The 21,209-nt window shown below is 58.6% G+C and overlaps 1 protein-coding gene across 5 annotated transcripts in view; it reads left to right on the top strand.

The window, feature by feature from the left end:
* LOC116505807 (protein unc-13 homolog B-like) overlaps positions 1 to 21,209 on the top strand; it is a 158,164-nt gene that overhangs the window by 97,223 nt on the left and 39,732 nt on the right. For all 5 annotated transcript variants that reach the window (XM_032213211.1, XM_032213212.1, XM_032213213.1 and 2 more), the window contains 6 exons: positions 11,858 to 11,904; positions 13,389 to 13,467; positions 14,728 to 14,802; positions 15,350 to 15,569; positions 16,938 to 17,165; positions 17,242 to 17,383. In XM_032213211.1, coding sequence (XP_032069102.1) covers positions 11,858 to 11,904; positions 13,389 to 13,467; positions 14,728 to 14,802; positions 15,350 to 15,569; positions 16,938 to 17,165; positions 17,242 to 17,383 — 791 coding nt within the window. The remainder of the gene's footprint in view (positions 1 to 11,857; positions 11,905 to 13,388; positions 13,468 to 14,727; positions 14,803 to 15,349; positions 15,570 to 16,937; positions 17,166 to 17,241; positions 17,384 to 21,209) is intronic.

The following is a 21,209-nucleotide window of genomic DNA, read 5'->3' on the forward strand; positions in this document are numbered from 1 at the left end:
CGTGCCATAGGTTTGCCATCACGGGCATAGGATCTCCTGCTTGAGCTGGGGGTTGGACTAGAAGACCTCTCGAGGTCCCTTCCAACTCTGTTATTCTGTTAATTAAGCAGAGGAACAGAAGTTGCCTCCATCCCTGGAGGTCTTCGAGAGCCGACTGGAGAGCCATTTGAGTGGGATGCTATAAGGCCTCCTGCCTTGAGCAGTTGGGGAGACTAGAAGGCCTCCGAGGTCCCTTCCAAGGCTGCTATTCTGTTATCTAGACCAGCGTTTCTCAACCTTGTCAACTTGAAGATGTCTGGACTTCAACTCCCAGAATTCCCCAGCCAGCATTTGCTGGCTGGGGAATTCTGGGAGTTGAAGTCCAGACATCTTCAAGTTGACAAGGTTGAGAAACGCTGATCTAGACCACCTTTTGTTACCTTTTGACTAGGATCTCGCGGGAGACCCTGTTGTGGTCCACCACATTCCCCGGCCAACTAAACGTGTTTTAAAAAAAAAAACAGATCTTGACCAATCAGCCTGATTTCTGCCACAGTTTCCCAAACAATAAATTTTCAATTGAGTGCAAAGAAGTGCTCTGAAATTATTCCAGCTAGTAACCAAAGATGAAATAAGTGCTCGATAATCATTCCGAAAGTGTGAAAAATGAAATCTACCTTTCTCCGCAGGCAGCCGTAATTTATGGCTCAGAGAGGCTGACCCAGCCAAGGAAATGGCTGCGGGGCAGATAGATTTGCTTAAAATAATGCGAAGGAGTGAAAATAAGATGACATTTAAAAAAATATAACTTCCCTTGGAATTAAAATCCCCCCCTTATCGCATTTATCTTCCCTCCTGCTCAAAAGACCCCCCCCATCCATCCACCTAGACAATTCTCCCTTCTGAGGTCCAGAGGGAGGGGTAGGGAAGGCTTCCTGGGAATTTGTGTGATTGTGATGAGCGAGGAAGCCCAAGGAATGCCAGCTGCCTTTGCTTCAAGAGGGCAGAAGGGCTCCCCAGAAGATCCATCCGAAGGAGAGAAGAAAGGAGGGAAGGAAGGAGAGAAGAAAGGAGGGAAGGAAGGAGGGAATGTAGGAGAGAAGGAAGGGGGGAAGGAAGGAGGAAAGGAAGGGGGAAAGGAAGGAGAGAAGGAGAAAAGAAAGGGAAAGGAAGGAGGGAAGGGGAAGGAGGGAGGGAAGGAAGGAGGGAATGTAGGAGAGAAGGAAGGGGGGAAGGAAGGAGGAAAGGAAGGGGGAAAGGAAGGAGAGAAGGAGAGAAGAAAGGGAAGGAAGGAAGGAGGGAAGGAAGGAGAGAAGAAACGGAAGGAAAGAAGGAGGGAGGGAAGAAGAAGTAGGACCGTTGTAAGATAAGATGGATCTATGGGATGTTAAAAAAGCAATCTTCAAGTATATTGTCAACTGTAGGGAAAAATTGTTATAAATACATATTATTAATAACAGTTATTTAGATTTAGATTTAGATTGCTTTTATTTATAGTTATGAGATCATATAATTGTGAATGTATATATGAAATTGATAAAATAAAATTTATTTAAAAAAAGAAGAAGATCCATCCGAAGTGGGACTCTGGGATACACGAGCCCTTCAGAGAGAAAGGTCTTCCTGGCGTATCTATCACACGTGAGGCCCTTCCTCTGCATCTCTCAGGCTCTCAGATACTACTACAAGGCCTTCCACAGCACGGGAATCTCTGGCAAAGTCCCAGTTGGCTGGGGAGAAAATGAGGGCATCCCTTTAAGAGGCGCGGAGGCAGGGTTGGGTCTGGGGGCTGCAGTTGAAGGCCATAGGCAGCCCACAAAGACTCCCCCCCCCCCAAACCTCCATGTTTTTTGGCCAAATTGTAATGTATTTTTGGGACAAAAAAAGGAAAACGGATAATGGCTTGACCAGAAAATGAGCTCTTAGCTCTACTAAATTCCTGATGTTTTCTGGGCCCCTCCCCCTTCTCCCAGCCACCCTGTGGGAGCCTGGCCTTGGGGCAAGGAAGCGGGGAGCCCTGCTAGGGATACAGAAGAAGGACGGGTGCCCTTGAATGGCCAGCAGAGCCCCAGGACCTTCAGGCAGGCAGCGCAAAGAGGGAAGGGCCTGGGTGAAGACCCTTCCTAAGAAGCCGTTTCCCCCGTTGCTGGAAAGACTTTGCCTCACCGGAGTCTCTTGCTTTATTTATTGGCTCTGAGCAAGGCCTGGTCAAAGGTCCAGGCTCCAGGGCAGGAGGTCAGGAGTCCAGGCAGTTCAGGCGAATGCAGGGTTATTGTAGGCTAAAGGACTCTACAAGAATCTGAACTATTAACGCTCAAATCAGGAGTGGTGGGCGCTTCATCACGGGGGGGGGGGGGGGGCTTTTAGGAAGAGTGACTGGATGGTCACTTGTCTGGAATGGTAGAGAGTCTCTTGCTTGAAGACCCCCAAGTTCCCCTCCAGCTCTATTCGGGTGGGTGGATGGATTGATTGTTCTTGTCTCTAAGTTGCCCCCCATTTGGCCCCTTTTCTCAGCCGGTGTCCAGGGGTCCTTTGTTCCCTGGGAACTGAATCTGCGCGAGATCCGAAGATCTCTCGGAAGAAGCAGGCGGGCGGCTGAGGGGCTCTCCAGGGTGTGAAAACCATCCAGCTACTCTTGACCGATTTCATGGCCTCTTACTGAATTCCGGAGTGCCCAGGGGCTCAAGCAAACGAACGAACACGGAAGGCCGCGACCAAACTCACGCCTGGAGTGTGTGTTTTGTTGACTAGGTGACGCTTATCTCCCATCAGTTGCGCAAGCCAGCCGTCGTGTTTCTCGTGGTGACTCACGCCTGAGTCACCTTCCCTTTGGAGTACTGTAACGTGCCGTACGTGGGGCAGCCCTTGAGCAGCAGTCAGAGCTGAAGCTGGCCCCGAATGTGGCGGCGTGGGCAATGCTTGGCACCACTCGCAGCAGCCATGTAACGCCATCCCAGGCGCTGCACTGGCTTCTGGGCACGAGTCGAGGGGTTGGTTGCCACCTACAAAACAGGGCCAGGGCTAGGAAGTCTGTGGAGCTGTCTTTCTCCCACCGGTCCTGCTCACCCCACAGGTGCACCAAGGAGGGTGTGTTCTGGGACCCTCCCCCCCCCTGTTAAGCACCGTCACCCGTGGGGCCCAGCAGTCCTGCCTGCCCTGCGGAGCAGCCCCCGGCCCACCCCCAGCGCCTGTTGGCCTTTCAGAAGCTCTGCTGGCTCCCCTGCTTTGGCCTAGGAGTTAGGCCGGCCCGGGGGTTGCTGCTGTGCTTCACAACCGCAAGGGATGGTTTACTTTGGGCTTTGTGAGTCACGCAATTATGGGCTTTCTAGACTTGAGATGCCACTTGGTAACTGGGTGTTGTGAGACGGGTGTCCCTGCATAATTAAAACAGATTTCCCTAGATCACGGGGGTCAAACCTGCCGTGTCACGTTGCCATCGTGTGACGTTTTGTAACATTTTATCCCTGGCGGAGCTGGGGTGGGCGTGGCCTGCATGTAATTAGTAATTTAATAAATTTATATGCCGCCGAATCCCGTAGGACTCCGGGCGGCTTACAAAAACAAGATAAAAGATAAGAATTAAAATGGAAAGAGAGAAACAATTTTAAAAACAACACACCTTACATACCGTCTGGGTGGGGCTGGACCTCGTTCATGAAGTCAACAGCCCCAGGCCTGCCGGAATAGCCAGGTTTTAGGGGCTTTTCGGAAGGCCGAGAGAGTTGGAAGGGTCCAGATTTCTACGGGTAGATCGTTCCACAGGGCCGGAGCAGCTACAGAGAAGGCCCTCCCCCGAGGGGTCGCCAGCCAGCATTGTCCGGTCGACGGCACCCGGAGGAGGCCCAACCTGTGTGATGTATCCGGCCTGCGGGCCGCCAGTTTGACCCCTCTGCCCTAGATGAAGGGGTTCCTCCTCTCACGGCTGTAGGGATGGCCCCTGTTAGCCTACTCCTCTATAAGGAGAGGTGCTCGTCTCTTACTTATGCCCCAGTGCGCTGCCTGCATTCCTGCTTCTGCCACTTGCCTTTCGTGTTCATCTTGGGAGCCCTAACAGTCTCGGCTGCCTTGAGCTATTTTGGCGATCGAGGCGGAGAGGCGGGCCTGTCGATCAGCCCACCTGCCAAGGATCTTGTTCTTGGGAAGCCTTTGCCCCTTTTGCGGTGCCCGTTGTGGGAGACCTGCTCCCGAAGCCCCTCCAGAGCCTGGAGGGCCCTGAGATGCCATGCTCTTTGATGCCTGAACATTTTTGAGCGTCTCCACTTGGAACTGACAAAGTCTGTCTTGTTTGAAAAGCAACCTCTCTCCCTATCCGTATGTATTTGCACGCGTGCATTGATGTGTGTTGGGCAGGAGGTGGTGAGGGCTGTGCAGGAGATCCAGACTGGGACTCGCCTGGTTCTGTGCCAGCCGGAGTCGACAGGGCAGAAGGGGCTTCCGTGCTGCCCTCGCTTGGGCCCATCCCTGCATCCTCCTCCTTGGGGAGCTCCCTTTCATGTCTAGGGAGGGGGAGGAGAGCGGGTGCGTTTGGCTGACCTCCATGGATCTCACTCGGCAACCCAGGAGGATTAAGGGGCTTTGGGGGGGGCTTCTTCTTCACCTGCTCTCAGCCGGTCAGCAGATGCCCTGAAAGGAGGATCAAGAGGGGTCCTGTTGCCTGGGGAAACTGGGGGGCTCCCCTGCTGACCGGAGGGGCACCATCCTGGGAGGAGGAAGGGCAGCACCTGAAGGAGCCAACGTCCAATCGTCGGTGCTCAGAGTAGGGTACATGGGAGGGAAAAACAGAGGAAAAAGTGGGGCTTGGAGCTTAAAACTTGGTAGTGAAAAAGAGACGGTTCCTTTAGAGGTGGGCCAAGGAGGAGGGGGCATGGAGGGTCCGCCCCCCCCACGGACTGACCGCAGGAGCCCTTCTGTGCTTCACCACTTGCTTGTCTAATGGATGCAGGTGCAGTTTGGTTGATTCTATGGCCAAGGCTATTGTGTGTGTGTGTCTTTTCTCTCCCCTGACCAGCCACCCATGTTTCTGTCCCTTCTCTTGACAGCCGTGTTCTGGGCCATGGGAAGCTCTGGCCACGAGGGCCGCCTGCCCAGGCAGGGAGGGGCTCTGCCCTCAGCTGCTCTGTAGCCTCCTGGAAGAGCCAGCGAGAACCAGGCTGGCTGTGGATTATGCCCATTTGCAGAAGAGAGGACTGGCTCCGTGTCGGAAAACTCGGCTGCTGCTCGGAGACGCTGCCTGGCTGGGCTCTTTGGGGGGATGAAGAAACTCCTCCCAGCCACGCCCCGGGAGCTCCCCCTGGGACAGAAGCCGCAAACTCTGTTCCCCTTGATGGAGATGGAAGGAGCCCCCTTTGCCTGCCAGTGGAAGGCCCCCAGCCTGGGCGTTCCTGCCAGCCCGGAGAAGAATGGCGGAGGCAGGGAGGCAGGGGAAGATGAGGCCAAGGAGGCCCGGCCGTCCCAGGGTGGGTGTGTCAAGGCCTCCTGCAGGAGGGAGCCCCAGGCACCGGTCTTGGAGGACCCCGCGGAGCCAGGCAAGAGCCTCTCACGGCTGGGCATTGGCACAGGGTGCAGGGTAGCTGCCGAGGAGGAGCCCCTTCTTTCAAGTAAACCCACCTGCCCTGCCAGGAACCGGGACCGCTCTGCCGACGTCATTGATTACATTGTGAAAGAGCTGCGAGGAATAAGCCGCATTCAGACCGAGATTGCCGAGCTTCAGCAGCACCTGACCTTGATCAAGGGGTCGGTGGACGAAGTCTCCACCTGCGTGGACTCCGTCTTGAGCGAGATCGAGGGCCTGCAGAGCAGCGGAGGAACCGCCACCAAAACTTCCGCTGTGCTGAGAGGGCCCGGAGCCTTGGTCGGCGCCCCCACCAAGGAGCCGGTCTTGTACTTTTACGGCATCCCTGAGCAGGAGGGGGAGAACACGAAGGACCTCGTCTGCCGCTTCCTGTCCGAGTATCATTGCTTCAACGGCCTCCAGCGCAGCAAGAACATCAAGGAGGCTTACAGATCGGGGGCTTCCACGGGGGTCCCGTTTGCCCCTCGCCCGGCTGTTGTGAAACTCGCCACGGCCGAGCACCGAGACTTCATCCTCCAGAAGTCCATCCTCTTGCAGGACGCAGGAATAACCATTGCTGAGCAGCACAGCCCAGTGAGTCTCGGTGGGCAGCTGGCTGTGTTGCCGTCCTCTGGCCAGAGACACCAGCCCTGGGACTTCCCCAACCCTCAGGGAGACGGAGGGGGAAGGCATGGGGGCGTTCAGCTGCAGAAGGACTCCTGCCAGGCTCAATGCCAGAAGCAAAGCCGCGAGAACCACCCGCTTCACGAGAAGGCCAGCTTGCCACAAAAGTCCACTCTGGCCAAGAAGAGCAGCTTAATTTCTGAACTTGAGGAAAAGGTGGGGAGGGTCGTACAGATCATCAGCAGCAACGAGCAGACGTTGCACAAAAACCACACTCCCGCCTGCGTCTCCGAAGCCCCCCAGAAGCTGCTGGAGGTCTCAAAAAGCCACATGGGGAAGTCCTGGCCTTTGGGGGAACTCTTAAACCTCAGGGGCTTGGAAGCCGCTCCCGAAAAAGGAAGGGGCCACGGCTCAGAGGCTGAGAACGTGGCCAAGGACCTCTCCCCCTCTCCCACAGGTGTGGGCAAAGCAGGAGGGCCAGTTCCAGGGCCGAGGGAGGCCGACTGTCAGAGTCTCAGTCCTGAGCAGGTCAAGCTGGAAGAGGAGGAGAAGGAGGAGGAGGAGGAGGCACCCCACAAGGACGGGATCCTGCCGGGCTGTGAGGCCGCCATGCAGAAGTTAATGGGCAGCAGCGAAACGCTCAAGGACATGATCGAGATTGAGCTGAACGAGCAGGATCCCACCGATCACGTCTTCCGGGACGTCTTGGAGAACTCCCAGTTCTTCCTCCAGCATTCGCAGGGCAACGTCGACCTGGTGGACATGAGGTTCTACACCAACAAGCTGGGCAAAGCGCTCAACCACTTCCGCTCCGCCCTGCAGGTGGTCTTCCACAAGTTGGAGACGCCCGACTCGGAGGCCGTCCTCGGAGGGGACCAGGGCTTCCCTGGGGCAAGCGAGCCGGTGTCGGAGGCGCACACCAGCCTGGAGACGGTGGCCGAGACCCCGCCCAGCCTATCTTCGGACAGCCCAGCCAACACGGCCGTGAGCAGCGACAGTGTGGGCTCCCCGCAGAGGAGCCTCCCAAGCGCTTCCCCCTCTGTCGAGGAGGCCCCTGCCCTCCCTGCGGTGGTCCCCGCGGACTCCGGGGGTTGTGCGGTTCAGCCCTTCCCTGCTGAGCCTGCCCAGCCGGCGGACCCTCCTGAGCAGAGGCCCCTGAGCCTGGAGAAGGTGTGTGCGGAGACCATTTACTTGAACAAATGCATCAGCAACTTCAAAAACGTCCTGAGGGAGAAAAGGCAAATGCGCCGGAGGTGCTTGAAGGATCTGGCCCAGGAGCCCAGCTGGACTTCGGCCGAGGAGATGCCTGCAGGTACAGGGCCCCCTTTGAGACCCCTCCCGAATGCTTCCCCCCCTCCTGCTCCCTAGTGGCCAGAAGGGGCGCCTGGCAGGGTGGGGAGAGCCTTTTCAGACAGAGCCCAAACGTCAGCCTCTCCGAAGGAGCTGGCGGCCCTTTCCCCTGGCTCTGGGGCAGCCCGTGGCGGGTGAGAAAGAGCCTCTGCAGCCCCATCAGAGGGCTCCGGCCTGCCCCCCCCCCCTTGGGCCCTCTGAAATGCTCCTCTCCACAAAGACGTTGGACTAACAACCTGCTTTCCTCTCCCTGCCAACGTCTCCCTTGAGGGCCTACACAAAGCACTGCCTGCCCCAGAGCAAGCTGAGGTGGCCTGGGCTTCAAGGCCAGAGGTTCCCCCAGAGGGCTGGAGGGAGAAGGGTGTGTCCGTCCCTCCCCCACTGTGAAGCCTAGCAGCTGGCAACACTGGGCAGGGGAGGGGGGGGGAGCCGTAGCAGCTGACACTCCTGTAAAAAGCACAGGTTTCCCCCGTGGCTGGGAGCCGAGCATGGGGGCAGGTTCTTCTCCCCGTCCTCAGCCACATTTGCTCCCAGACTCTGAAGAGGGGTGGGGTCTCCTTGTTTGGTGCCCTGATGAGTTTGGGCATCTCGTGGACTTGATGGTCACATCAGGGGGCTTCCGGCGCCTGGTTCGCTGGGGGTGGGGGAGTTTGGGAAGGAGAGGGAGCAGGACACTTGAAGGAGTCCTGGGCAGACCCAGCCAAACAGCTGTTCCAGGGGTGCTTTTTCAAAAGGCAACGGGACTTCCTTTGTTTTTTCTGAAATTCAGTTCTGGCTGAATGGGGGGGGGGGGGGTGGAGGGTTTATGTCCTTCCATTGCCCAGCATTCTCGGGTGAGAAGGGAAACTGACCTCCAGTTGCCTTTTGAAAGAAATGCCCCCCCGGGACAGCCGTGGCCTGGACGACTGAGAATCTCCACAGAGGTTCAGCCAAGCAGTCCCCCCTTTGGGACTATCCTTCCAGAGCCAAGGTGGCACAGTGGTTAGGGTGCAGTACTGCAGGCCACTTCAGCTGACTGTTATCTGCAGTTCGGCGGTTCAAATCTCACCGGCTCAAGGTTGACTCAGCCTTCCATCCTTCCGAGGTGGGTGAAATGAGGACCCGGATTGTTGTTGGGGGCGATATGCTGACTCTGTAAACCGCTTAGAGAGGGCTGAAAGCCCTATGAAATTAGACTATATAAGTCTAACTGCTATTGCTATTGCTATTCCAACGGGCCCTTTGGCCAAAGCCCAGGATCTCTGCAGGGAAAACCAGAGCTTTGCATGGATTTGTTGTCGTTTGACAAAGTTTCTTCTTCAAGCATCTCACTTGGAGGTCGGTTTCGGCGGCTTTATTTTATGATGCAGCCCCCGTTCCCCCCTCCTCCTCGAGCCAGTCTGGAGCCAGGTGGCACCAAAATCAAATCAGTCAGTTTGTGAAAATGGGCACTGAGCCACCAGAGGGACAGGAAGGGCAGCAGCCAGAACATCCGTTCACAACCCATAACCTGCCATCAGACCGCGACACTCATTAACCTCAGTTTCGGACCCTTCCAGAATGCTGGGGGGGGAGGGGGAGTTGTGTGATCTTAGGCGCAAGACAAGGATTTACGGTATCCGAACCTAAACCAGGGATGGGTTCAGCAACTATAGCAACTTGATGGCCAGTGGGCTTCCACTCCATGCTGGCCCATGAATTCTGGAACTCCACGGGTCATAAGGTTGCCATATTTCCCCCAACCCCGCCTCCCTGGAGACTTCCCTCCTGCGGTGAGCCCCCCGTCAGCCTCGCTCGGGGCTTCCTCCAGCCCGCAGTTGCTGTTGGGGTCCAGGGAGAGACTTGGGTGGGGTCCTTGGTGCAGTGCCAGGAGTGTCTGGAGGGGAAGCCTCTCAGGAGGAGAGTCCCGCCTGGCTTGTCCACCTCAAGGGGTGAAGCTGTTTTGTGCTGGCTGGTGCAAAGCAGGGCTAAGCGACGTCTCCACTGAAGGGCCAAGAGAAGCTGCCTCGAAGACCCCTGGGAGGCGGCCCCTCTCGGCCTCCCTGGCCGCTGCCTTTCCCTGCCCAGAGGGGGACCATGGGTGGGGGGCAAGGTGGCTGTGCAAGTCTGCTCCGCTGGCCAGGCTTCGTCCGTAAGCGAGACATCTTCCACTAACCATGTTTCCTCTCCTTCCCTCTCTTGCTTCCCCCCCACCCCCCACCCCCCTTTCTTGCAGAAAGAAGTAGAGGAGACCTTCAGGTTATTGATTCTCCTTTGTGTGTTTCTGACCGAGTCCGGTGTGTGTCGTCCTTGCATGCCCCCCCCCCCTTGAGTTGCTTTGGCTGAGGCTTGGTGTGTTTGGGGAGGGTTGGCATGTGCCAGCTTCTGGGGGCATGGCTGATCCAGACAGAGACCGCGGGGGGCCTGGGCCTGTCGGAGGAGCCAGGAGCCCATTCCCCACTGAGACGCACACAGACCCCCCAGCCCAGTTCCCAAAGGGGACGAGGGAGCTGCATGAGACAGGAAGGCTGGGGGCAGTGGAGGTGGGGACTTCTCTGCCCCTTCCTCTGGAAGGAATCCGTTTTGGGGGGGGGCAGATAAGTGTGTGTGTGGGGGGGGGGGAGTGTCCCAGTTCTTCTGCCGGTGGAGCCACAAAGGAGCAGCTGAAAAGGGAGGAAAAAGAGCAGCCGCTTCAGCTTCTGTTGCCTCCCTTCCTCCTTCCTTCCTTCCTCAAGGCAGGCCGGGTTCCGACACGAATGCTTTGGCCACGAATGGGGGAGAGCCTCCCTGGAGGGTCCTTTTCATTCCTCTTTTTGGCAGGGGAGGGGGGGAAGCTGCTCGATCAAAGGATGGGGATTTTGCCCGCCAGAAATCCTCCTCTTTCCCTGGAATCGCTTTCCTGCTGGACATAAAAGGAGCAGAACCGTATCTGGAAGGAGGCCCTTGGGGGAGGGAGGGAGGGAGGGAGGGGGGGGCCCTGCCAAACCAGCAGGATCCCATGTTCTGCAGAGGAGGGGGGCCGGGGTAATTGGCTGCAAATTGGCACTCTGGCAGGTCGCGCCAAGTGCCAGGAAGCCACGAAGGCCGCTTTTGCTCTCGGGGATGGAGATGCTGGCAGCTACTCAGCTGACGTCCGGCACAACTGCAGGCAGGGGTGGACTGGAGTGCCGGAGGCCAAATTGGGGCTGGGGGTCCAATGTTTGGAGCGGAGGGCGCCTCTCCATCCGAGGGAGGAGAAATCTGACTTATGTTGCCAGCTGGCCTCTCTCTTGTGCTGTCCTGTGAAAGAGCCAGTCCTGCAGAATCTTAAAATAGGGAGAGGCAGCCGTTACTTGTTTCCGGAGCCACCGTGGGCCGTCTGTGGGGGGTGGGTCACACTCAGGGTTGGAGGGGGGGGGTTGACTGTCCCTCTTCCCTCTTTAGCAGCCACAGCAGCCGTTCCTCTGCCTTGGACACGGACAGGCGCTGCCTGGGCTCTCCGCGCAGGGCAAAGGGTGCCCAGCCGTGGCAACTTTAAGGCCTGTGGATGTCAGCTGACCGAATTCCCCAGGCAGCCTCCGTCACCCCCCCTTGCTGTTCCACAGAGGCAGCAGAAGAGACGGGCCAGCTGTGCCGCCTGGGGAATTCTGGGAGTTGAAGTTTACGAGTCTTTGCCACAGTTGGACACCCCAGTGAAGGGAATTGCTCTGTCTGGTGCACCAGCAGCCCCCCCCCCTCTCCTTGCACCTCCTGGGGGAGGGAGAGGAGGAGGCCTCGTTCGTGCCCTCTCCTGCAGGCGCTAGAGACCCCTTCCCCTTCTCTCAGCCCTGCCTGCACCCAGCGGTGAGCTGTGGGGGCGGCCTGCTCCGGTGCTTGGAAGGTCCCTGGCAGGGCGTCTGTGCCAGGAGAGGGCAGGCTGTGCCCGTGTCCTGGAGGGTGAATCACCCGGCCATTGACTGCCATGCAAAGCCCCCTGGACCTTCTCAGGGTCTGCCCAGGTCTGGACTCCCGGGTGCCACCATCCTAGGCCCCACGGCCTTTCCTGAAGATGCAGGTGCCACTGGGGCTGTGGGCGCAGAAGAATCTGTCCTCTCCCCCAAGGACCCTGGGGGCTATGCAGACAGGGGCCTTCAGGGGACGACAGATGGGGTGTCCCCACATTTGCCAACCTGGGCGAAAGGTTTGCCCTTGGCAGGCTGAGATTTCCCCTCCCCCTTGCCCCCCCGTTGCACCGAACAGGTTCTGTTTCCCTTGTCTCCCATCAGCCCCCCCCACCCCCCATCCCTCCTGTGGACCGCTGACCATGGAGTGCCTGCCTGTGTTTTTCTGCATGGACCTCCTCCTCCGTGGGTGCCTCCCTTCCGCTGGCTGGCCGGGTAATAACGCTGCCTTTTCCTCTCTTCCCCATCCTGGCAGGGTCCGGACAATGGGCAGCCCTCCGAGTCTCCGTGGTTCAAAGGAGGGTGAGTAGCCTTTGGGGACCCTGCAGCGTTCGCTCACCCCACCCCACCCCCCCTGTGACACATCTGGGGCTGCATCTCATGGGGCTCCCCGATTTCCCCCAGGCACCAGGTGAGTTTGGCTTCCGGGGTTCGGCCAGTGAGGCGGCCCCCATTGGAGGCTGTTTCAGGGGCCACGAAAGGCTTGCAACTGTCCCTCTGCCCCCCCTGGGGGTCCTGGCACCCGAGCACCATCTTCCATGGGGCCGCAGCTCTCTGGGTTTCTCCTCCCCCCTCCCCTCCCCAGCTTCTTGCTACCAGGAAAGCCATGTTAATCTGCGGGAACCAGAAATCAGGAGGAGTTTTGGATCAAAACGTTTCACTCTTTCAAAACTTGCATTATTCCGACCAAGAGGCTTCTCGGCTGCAGGGGAATCACCCCAGCCCAGCCCTGGAAGCCAGGGTGCAAAAGGCAGGAGGGGATTTCGCCTCTGTGGGCCATGCCCCTCCCTCAATTGGGAGGGGGCAGCTTCCCTGAGCCAGTCTGGGCACTTTCTGCCATGGGAGCCTTTCCATGGAAGCATCTTTCTTTCCTTCCTTCCTTCCTTCCTTCCTTCCTTCCTGCCTGCCTTCCTTCCTTCCTTCCTCCCTCCCTCCCTCCCTCCCTCCCTCCCTCCCTCCCTCCCTCCCTCCCACTAGGGCTGCTCCTGATCCCAGGCCTTGGAAGCTTTTGAAGCCGAGCTCTCCCCCTCCCCTTCTTTCCAGCGTGACTTGGGGGCCTGCCAGGGGAGAAGTGGAGAAGCCCCCCCTTTACAGGCTGTTTGATTTTCCATGTGTGAATATACTTGAATAGAGCCAGATGGCTTTGATCTGCAACATTTGAATTCGTTGCTGCTGCTTGTGCACAACTGTTGAGGGGGGGGGGGGTAAAGGGGGGGGCACAGCAGCTCCAACCCGGAGTGAGACCGTTGCAGAACAGAGCAGACAGGGGAATTGGGGGAGTGGGGGGCTCTGCCTTGACAGAGGGACTCCGGCCCAGCCCCCCCCCCCCCGGCTGAGATGCCAACCCTGAGCTGGCATCAGCCCAAAGGAGATCAGTAAAGCTGCCAATGGGGTTGGGGGTGGGTGGGAGCAGAGGGCGAAGAAGGCCCCCTTCAGGGTTCTTGGGGGTGCCACAATTAGGGGGGGGGGAGTCTTATAAGATGCCAACCTTTTACTCCCTCCCTGGTAAATCTGGGCAGTTCCAGTCATGCTCTCCTGGGGAAAGCGGAGACCAGGCCCCGATTTAACAATTTGGGGGGGGGGGGTGGCGAGAGGGGTAGGACTTTGGGAGTCCCAGGCGGAAGGTTCTTCCTGTGTCCAGACCCACAAAGCCTCTCCTGCCTTGGCCACGTGGCTCCCCTCCTTCCCCCCCACTTCTCTTGGTGGCCAGGGAGGAGCACCTGGCTGGGCTTCCACCACGCCCCCCCTTGCCCTCCCTAATGCCCCCCCTCTCTTGTTGCTTCTAGGCCAGCGGGCGGCCTGTACGGCATTGACAGCATGCCAGATCTACGGCAGAAGAAGCCCCTCCCCCTCGTCAGTGACCTGGTGAGAGGAGCCCCTCGGGGACCGTCTGGGGCACCCCCTTCCTTTGGGACGCTGGGCGGAGGCTGCTGTGTCTTCCCCAGGGGCAGATGGGGGTGGGGGGGACAGAGAGGCCCTCCCACTCCTTACTCTGCAGCAGCAAAGAGAGGGGCCTCCCACAGCTCCCACCACTGCACCACATGCCCTTCCCTCAACGCATGTTGGGGGGCTAAGGGGGGCACAGGGATCTCTTTGCTGCTCCTGGGTAACTTGGTGTTTTTTTTTTGAGTGGGAGAATTTGGAGCCTTCGTTCACAAAAAAGCAGGTTTATTGATCAAAAAAGTTAAAAAAGAAAAAAAATGGGGGGGGGGGGCTATGATCCATCTAGTTGTGGGGTCTTGAGGGTACCTCCCCCCCCCCCAACTGCATCCTCTCCTCCCAAGGAAAGTGGGGGAGAGGAGAAGAGCTGATTGGCTGGAAACAGACCCAGGTCAGGAAAATGGGAGGGGGGCTTTGGGGCATATTTGGGGCGGGGGAGGCTTCCCTCTGTGCTTCCAGCTGGCAGAGTTAAACAGTGGCCGGGGGGGGGGGGGGGAGTTTCCAGCTATGGGGAAGTAGGTAGGGGGAAGGGGGTGGGAAGCTTCCGCCCACCCTCCCACAGGGCTAGGATGGGAAAGGGGTGGCCGGAGTGGCTGCAGGCCCTGGGGGTGGTCCTGGGCCATGCTGAGCCCCCCCCCCCCCAAGTTTGGATTCAGTAGTAGACAAGGACAGTCAAGGTGGCATTAACGTGTTCTGCTTCCCTTGGACGCTGGCGCTTCCCTCCCACAGGCCATGGTAAGTAAGCGGAGAGCGACCCCCAGCTCCCTTCAGCTTCTGACCCTCCGCTTCCTGGCCCATCCATGCGGGACTGTCCCCCGGGGGCCTCAGGGCTCCAGGCCGGCTGGGTCTGGCCTTCTGGGCTGACTTGCCTGGGGAGGGGAGGGGGGGCTAGATGGGGGACTGCTGGGGCCCTCCAGACATTGAGGGTCTCTGCCTGCAGATGGACAGTCCAACTAAGGGGCCCCTCCCTCCTCCTTCCCAGCTAGAGACCCTTCCTGGGTAGGATAGCTGGGTCTCCCCGTGAGACCTTCCCCTGGGCCTTGGGGGCAAGGAAGAAGGAAAGACCGGTGAGAGAGTGGGGTGGGCAGGGCAGGAGGGCTCAGCTGGTTCTCTCTCTCGAGGGGCTTCCCACCCCCACCCCCCGCACAGCCCTTGGGAGCCCCAAATAACCGCTTCCTCTTCCAGTCGCTGGTGCAGTCACGGAAGGCAGGCATCACCTCGGCCATGGCCACCCGGACGTCGCTCAAGGACGAAGAGCTGGTAAGGGCCGGCAGCAGCTGGGCCAGGATGCCAGAGGGTCAGGCCCTGAGCCCCAGGAGGGGGGATCCCCTGAGGCCGCCCCTGAGGTGCATCACACACACACACACACACACACACACACACACACACAGAGGCAGATGAGCAGAGCACAAAGGCCACAGGGGCTGCCCCCACAGCAAGCGCTTAGGGGAACAATGGAGACCGTGGGGGTCTTTATGGATGTGGAGGGCAGGGCTCAGGAGAGGCGTTTGCTAGAAGATGGGAGCCCACTCCTGCCTCCCTCCCCCCTTGGGGCATCCCTGGGGGTGGAGTCCCTGGGGGAGGGGAAGGGGTCGGGGTGGGGAGTCAGGCTAGGCCCTGGCTGGGCTTGAGAAGAGCAGGGGAATTGGGGGGGGGGAGACGCTGCCGGCCTCTGCAGGAACCTCCGGCTGTTTTGCCAGGAGAGGGCTGGGCTCTGTGCCAGGTGCAGCCGTCCCTCATCCCTGGGATTGGGGGAAGGGGCAGAGGGGTCTCCTCCTTCCTTCCTTCCTTCCTCTCCTTCTTCCAGAAGTCCCACGTGTACAAGAAGACCCTCCAGGCCTTAATCTACCCCATCTCCTGCACCACGCCCCATACCTTTGAGGTGTGGACTGCCACGACCCCCACCTACTGCTACGAGTGCGAGGGGCTTCTGTGGGGCATTGCCCGCCAAGGGATGCGCTGCGTGGAATGTGGGGTCAAGTGCCACGAGAAGTGCCGAGACCTGCTCAATGCCGACTGCCTGCAGAGTGAGTGGCCCTCCAAGCCTCAAGGGGGGGGGAGGGGGGCCAAAGGAGCAGGGAGGGCCCCAAACCTTCCCGGGGGGCAGAACAGGCTGGCATCCCCTTCCGTCTCTGCTGGAGGCCTTGCTGAGGAAGGAGAGCCCGTGTCCGAAGGGGGGCCGAATGCCCCTCCCTCCCGGTGGAGGGTCCAGGGCGTGGGAGGGAGGGATTCCCTGCTCCACAGAGGCAGAGGGGAGAATCGGGGGGCTTCTGGGTAGACCCCCTTTCTCACTCTGAGCTGAGAATTTGAGCCAGATAGCGCTCTGGCTGCAGAGGGGGAATCCCCTGGGAAACCAAGTCTTGGGGTCCTGCTCATGCCCCCCGACTCCCCTTCACGGCTCTTCCCCTGCATTCTCCCTTCGGAAGGGCCCCCGTTGGGAGAGGGGCTTGCAAGGTGGGTGGGGCTGAGCCCAGGGAGACTGGGGTCCCAAGCCCCTCCCTGCCATGGAAGCTCTCGGACCCCCCCCCCATTGTTGCTCTATTCAGCCTGAGCCCCCTCCTTGCCCCCCCCCTTGGAAGGAGGCCTGCCGGCAGTGCAGCTTGTGGGGGCTCCCTGAGGGAGGGGGGGCCTTCTGAACTGGGTGGGCGCAGGAGGGGCCTGTGCCAAGGGGAGGGAAGCCCGGCTCGGGGCCCTCCGTGGGAGGGGAGGGGGCCGCCTTCCTTTCTTGGCTGCCCTTTCTTGGTGTCGAAATGATGATTAAGGCGCATCCTTGACGAGTGCCACTTTCGTCAGAGTCCCTCTGTCAAGAAACGTTTGCGCAGCGCCAGGGAAGATGGGTTTTATTTTAAACCACAAAGCCTATTTCGGTTCCAAGAACAAATCCTATGCAGGCCTCACCCTCCCACCCAACAGATGTCCTCCATCCCTCCATACAGGGGAGAGGCAAACTTTCTGAAGGACCTGCGGGGCTTCCCTTCCCTCGCGCAGGGGGGCCTTTCCCGGGGGGGGGTGAGACGGGCTCGGACACCTGGACTCTTCTCAGGCGGGGCCTTCCCTCTCGCTTTTGGGGGCTCCTTCTTCCGATGGGAATGGCCAAGGGCTCCTTCCGTCCCCTGGGAAAAAGAAAAGAATAATAGCAATAGCAATAGCAGACTTATATACCGCTTCATAGGGCTTTCAGCCCTCTCTAAGCGGTTTACAGAGTCAGCATATCGTCCCCAACAACAATCCGGGTCCTCATTTTACCCACCTCGGAAGGATGGAAGGCTGAGTCAACCCTGAGGCGGTGAGATTTGAACAGCCGAACTGCAGAACTGCAGTCAGCTGAAGTAGCCTGCAGTGCTGCATTTAACCATTGCGCCACCTCGGCTCCCCCTCTCCCCCCCCCCCCGCAGGAGCCGCCGAGAAGAGCTCCAAGCACGGGGCGGAGGACCGGACCCAGAACATCATCATGGCCATGAAGGACCGCATGAAGATCCGGGAGCGGAACAAGCCGGAGATCTTCGACCTGATCCGGGACGTCTTTGGCGAGAGCAAGGGGACCCACGGGCAACAGATCAAGGCGGTCAAGCAGAGCGTCCTGGACGGGACCTCCAAGTGGTCGGCCAAAATCACCATCACAGGTGAGGGGGAGGAGCAGAGCCCTGGGGGGGGGGGCAGCCCTGGCCCCCCTCTCACCCCTCACCCCCCTCCCCGCAGTGTTCTGTGCCCAGGGCCTGCAGGCCAAGGACAAGACCGGCTCCAGCGACCCCTACGTGACCGTCCAAGTGGGCAAAACCAAGAAAAGGACCAAGACCATTTTTGGGAACCTGAACCCCGTCTGGGAGGAGAAGTTCCACTTGTGAGTAGCGGCAGTCCCTGCTCTCCTCTCTGCTCCCTCAGAAGGTGGGGGGGGGGCTGGGTAGAGGGGCCGTTGCAGTGGGCGCTCAGGGCAGGGACATTGGGAAGTGGGGAAGTGGGGAGCAAGCCCTGCATCATCTCGGGTGGTCCAGGCAGCAGATCACACAGGGGTCTCTTTATGCCTTGGATTTACGTGCCCCCCTGTAATGTTCCCGTGGTTCGTCCATGAGGCCAATGTGGAGAAAAGACACGGACACGATCTTTCTCGGGATGGAGCGACCCAGATTGGGGGTCTGAGAAGCCCCTTTTATTGAGATAGGACAAAGGCAGGAGGAGCAATAGCATGTGATTAAAAACAGCCTGTAAAAGTACAATTTCTAATCTACTGCTCAGGGAAGTTCTGTCTATATATGGTCAAATCCTGGGCGTCATTGGTAGGGCACATCTCAGAACGTTATGTTATGAACTATCAGGATGTTATGGGGTTTGGGGAGTTTGTTTTCTCCTGTGTGGTTCAGCGTGGCTCTGCATGCCCTGTTATGAACTGTATTTTGTATTTTTTTGTATTTTATTAATATTTATAGGCCGCCCTTTTCCCCACGGGGACTCAGGGCGGCTTACATAAAATAGGGGGGGGGGGTGTAAACAATAAACATAAAACAATACATAAGAGTAAAATAGAACACAACATTCATTCTTCATTCGGGTGGGGACAGATTGTGATCTTATCCCCAGGCCTGACGGGATAGCCAGGTCTTGAGCCATGGGTGACCCACACCTACACAAGGAACTATATTACAACACCCCCCCAACCCCCAGAAGGAGCCCCGTTATGGGGTGACTCCCGGGGGGTTGTGTGCCCGGAGCCCTCCCCTTCACTTCCCTCCTGCCGCTCCTTCTGGGGAATGCATGACCCCTCGTAGCCCCAGCCGAGCCCAAGGCAGCCCCCAGGAAACGGGTGCCCAGGAGGAAGGGCGGGAGGCTGGCTATGGGTGGCCAAGCCTGAATGGCACTGAGGGGGGCCAGAGATGCCTGTGGTTCAGGAAGCAGCCCTGCGTCTCTCGGGGGCCCAGGCCGGCCGGCTCGGCTGCTCAGCGCAGGTGCCAGGAGGGCTGGCTCTCTTCCTGTCTTTCTCCTCCCGAGGCCTATAATCAGCGGCTGATGGCTCTGGCAGAGATGGGAGCCCCTGGGCTCCTTCCTGGAGGTGGCAAACAAGGGAGGCGATGTAATTAGGGTAATGAACCCTCATTAGGCCAAGAGGGCCGGGGTGGCACGGCTGCGCCAGGAGCCCTGCAGGCGGTGGTGCTTAAGAGAGCTTTCTAGCCTTCTCCCACACTCGACCCTCGAGGCTTTTGGAGCCAAGAGCATGTGAGGTTGGCACCGATGTGTTGCACAGGGTGCGAAACCGATGTGGCATCTCTGCACACACAAATGACGTGGCTGCTACTAGCAGGGATGGGTGAGGGCAAGCAATTCAAGTCTCCAAAGAGCCTCACCCGCCGTGGAGAAGCCCATCGGCCTCCTGGGCGTCCTAAGAAATGGTACTGAAAAGGAGGGGCCAGTATTAGGATGGCCTTGCGTAAGCCACATCTGGAGCATCGGGCCCAGTTCCGGGGATGGGGGAGGGGCTAGCTAAGAGGATCTGGGGGAGGGGAGAAGCTTCCTCGGAGGAAACCAGGGGGGCTTTGGGGCCTGGAAGGAGATGAATGGAGGAGTGCGGAATGATGGAGGGTGTGGATGAATAGCCTCCCTCCTCCTCTCCTGTGCTCCCTGACCAAATGCTTTCAGCCGGGGGGGGGGGGGACTGTGCTCCCATTCCCCAATGTCAGAGGCCATTTCGGGGGGGGGAGGCACAGAGTCTGGAGAGCAGCCGAAAGGCTGGCCTGCTGGGGCTGCAGAGAGGACTGCAGGGGGCCCAGTCCTGAAACCCATCTCTGTAACGTTCCCGTGGTTCGTCCATGAGGCCAATGTGGAGAAAAGACAGGACACGACCTTTCTCGGGATGGAGCAACCCAGATTGGGGGTCTGAGAGCCCCTTTTATTGAGATAGGTCAAAGGCAGGAGGAGCAATAGCATGTGATTAAAAACAGCCTGTAAAAGTACAATTTCTAATCTACTGCTCAGGGAAGTTCTGTCTATATATGGTCAAATCCTGGGCGTCATTGCTAGGGCACATCTCAGGATGTTATGTTATGAACTATCAGGAAGTTATGGGGTTTTAGGAGTTTGTTTTCTCCTGTGTGGTTCAGCGTGGCTCTGCATGCCCTGGTATGAACTGGGCCATGGGTGACCACTACGCCTACACAAGGAATTATATTACAACACATCTTATTGGGGAAAGCTGTGTGCCATCAGCCCAGGGCCGACCCCCCCCCAGGAGCCTGGCAAAACTCTCTCCCAAATATCAGGGAGCAATCGTGCCAAAGCCCAGCCACGGGAGAGGTCGCCGTCTGCTGCCTCGGGGGGGGGGGGGAGATCAGGGTCCCTGCGGACGTTTCCCACGGTCTCCAGCGTAGATAAGAGTCCAATTGGCTTGTGATTGTCAGCCAGCATCGATTATCTGCTGCAGAGGAGAATTCTCTCTCGTCTGGGATGAACATCGACAGGAGGGCCTGAGTGCTTCACCGGGGATTAAGGGGGCTGGGAGACCCCTCGGGAATTCTCCTGCCCTTCCTTCCAGAACCTTCCCGTCGCAGCCGGGCTTCTCACAGGCCTGCAGCAGTGAGATTAAAGGAGGAGGGGTGGGTGGGGTAGAAGGTCTCCCTTCCATTTTGCTAGCACCCCCTCAGAGCTTGGATGGGGAGGGGGATGTCCTTTCCCCCAGGGCGCTTATCTAAATGGCCAATCACCGAAGCAGGGGTGGACTAGAGGACCTCCGGGCCCTTTCCAGCTCTCTTCCGATTCCTCTGCTGGCTGGAGAATTCTGGGAGTTGAAGTCCACAAGTCTTAAAGTTGCCAAGTTTGGGAACCACTGGTCTATGGCGCCAAACATAGGCACTTCAAAGCACTGAAAAAAGGGATTTACGACCGTCTCCCACAGTTACGGCCTTTGCAGCATCCCCATGCTCACGTGACCAAAATTCAGAGGCTTGGCAAGTGACTCACACTTATGACGGTCGCAGTGTCCCAGGGTCATGGGATCCCCTTTTGTGACCTGACAAGGAAGAGCCGGATTCACTTAGCGACCGTGTTACTAACTTAACAACTGATTCACTTAACAACTGTGGCAAGAAAGGTCGTACAATGGGCCGAAACCTACTGAACAAATGGTCTCACTTAACAACAGAAATGTTGGGCTTAGTGGCGGTTGTCTGTGGGAGGCTATCTGGGCTACTGAGGCAATTGCAGGGCCTTCAAGCCAAATGGAGCCCCTGCGTCCCTCTTGGGGGTCCTTGGGGGCCTTCCAGGTCCTAGGTTGCCCCCCACCATCTTTTAAAGGTGCCCAAACCTTCAGGGGGCCCAATGGGGGCCGTTGAGGGGCAGGGCCTGGGCAAGGGGAGGCTTTCCCAGAAGAGGGCTGGAGGGGCAGGGCCCACCTGAGGGCTGGATGGGGCCTCGCGGCTGGCGGTGAGGGGGGGGGGTCAGAGCCTGGGGGAAGCACCGCTCTGATTGACAAGGCTCAGCGCATTGTGCCTGACCCACTTTCTGACTTTCTTACTCCCTGTTATTTGGGTTGCTTGGCAACAGGCGGTCCCTTTGTGGAGAAGCCAGCGAGGGTCCCTGCTGCTGCGTGGCCACGGCTTCAGCCCGGCCTCTCCTGCCTGCCTTCCTTCCTTCCTCGGCCCCAGAGCGCCTCCCACGCACGAAGCACCTAGGAACTAGGTTTC

The sequence above is a fragment of the Thamnophis elegans genome, chromosome 3 (assembly GCF_009769535.1).
Source record: "Thamnophis elegans isolate rThaEle1 chromosome 3, rThaEle1.pri, whole genome shotgun sequence".
Classification (NCBI taxonomy): domain Eukaryota; kingdom Metazoa; phylum Chordata; class Lepidosauria; order Squamata; family Colubridae; genus Thamnophis; species Thamnophis elegans.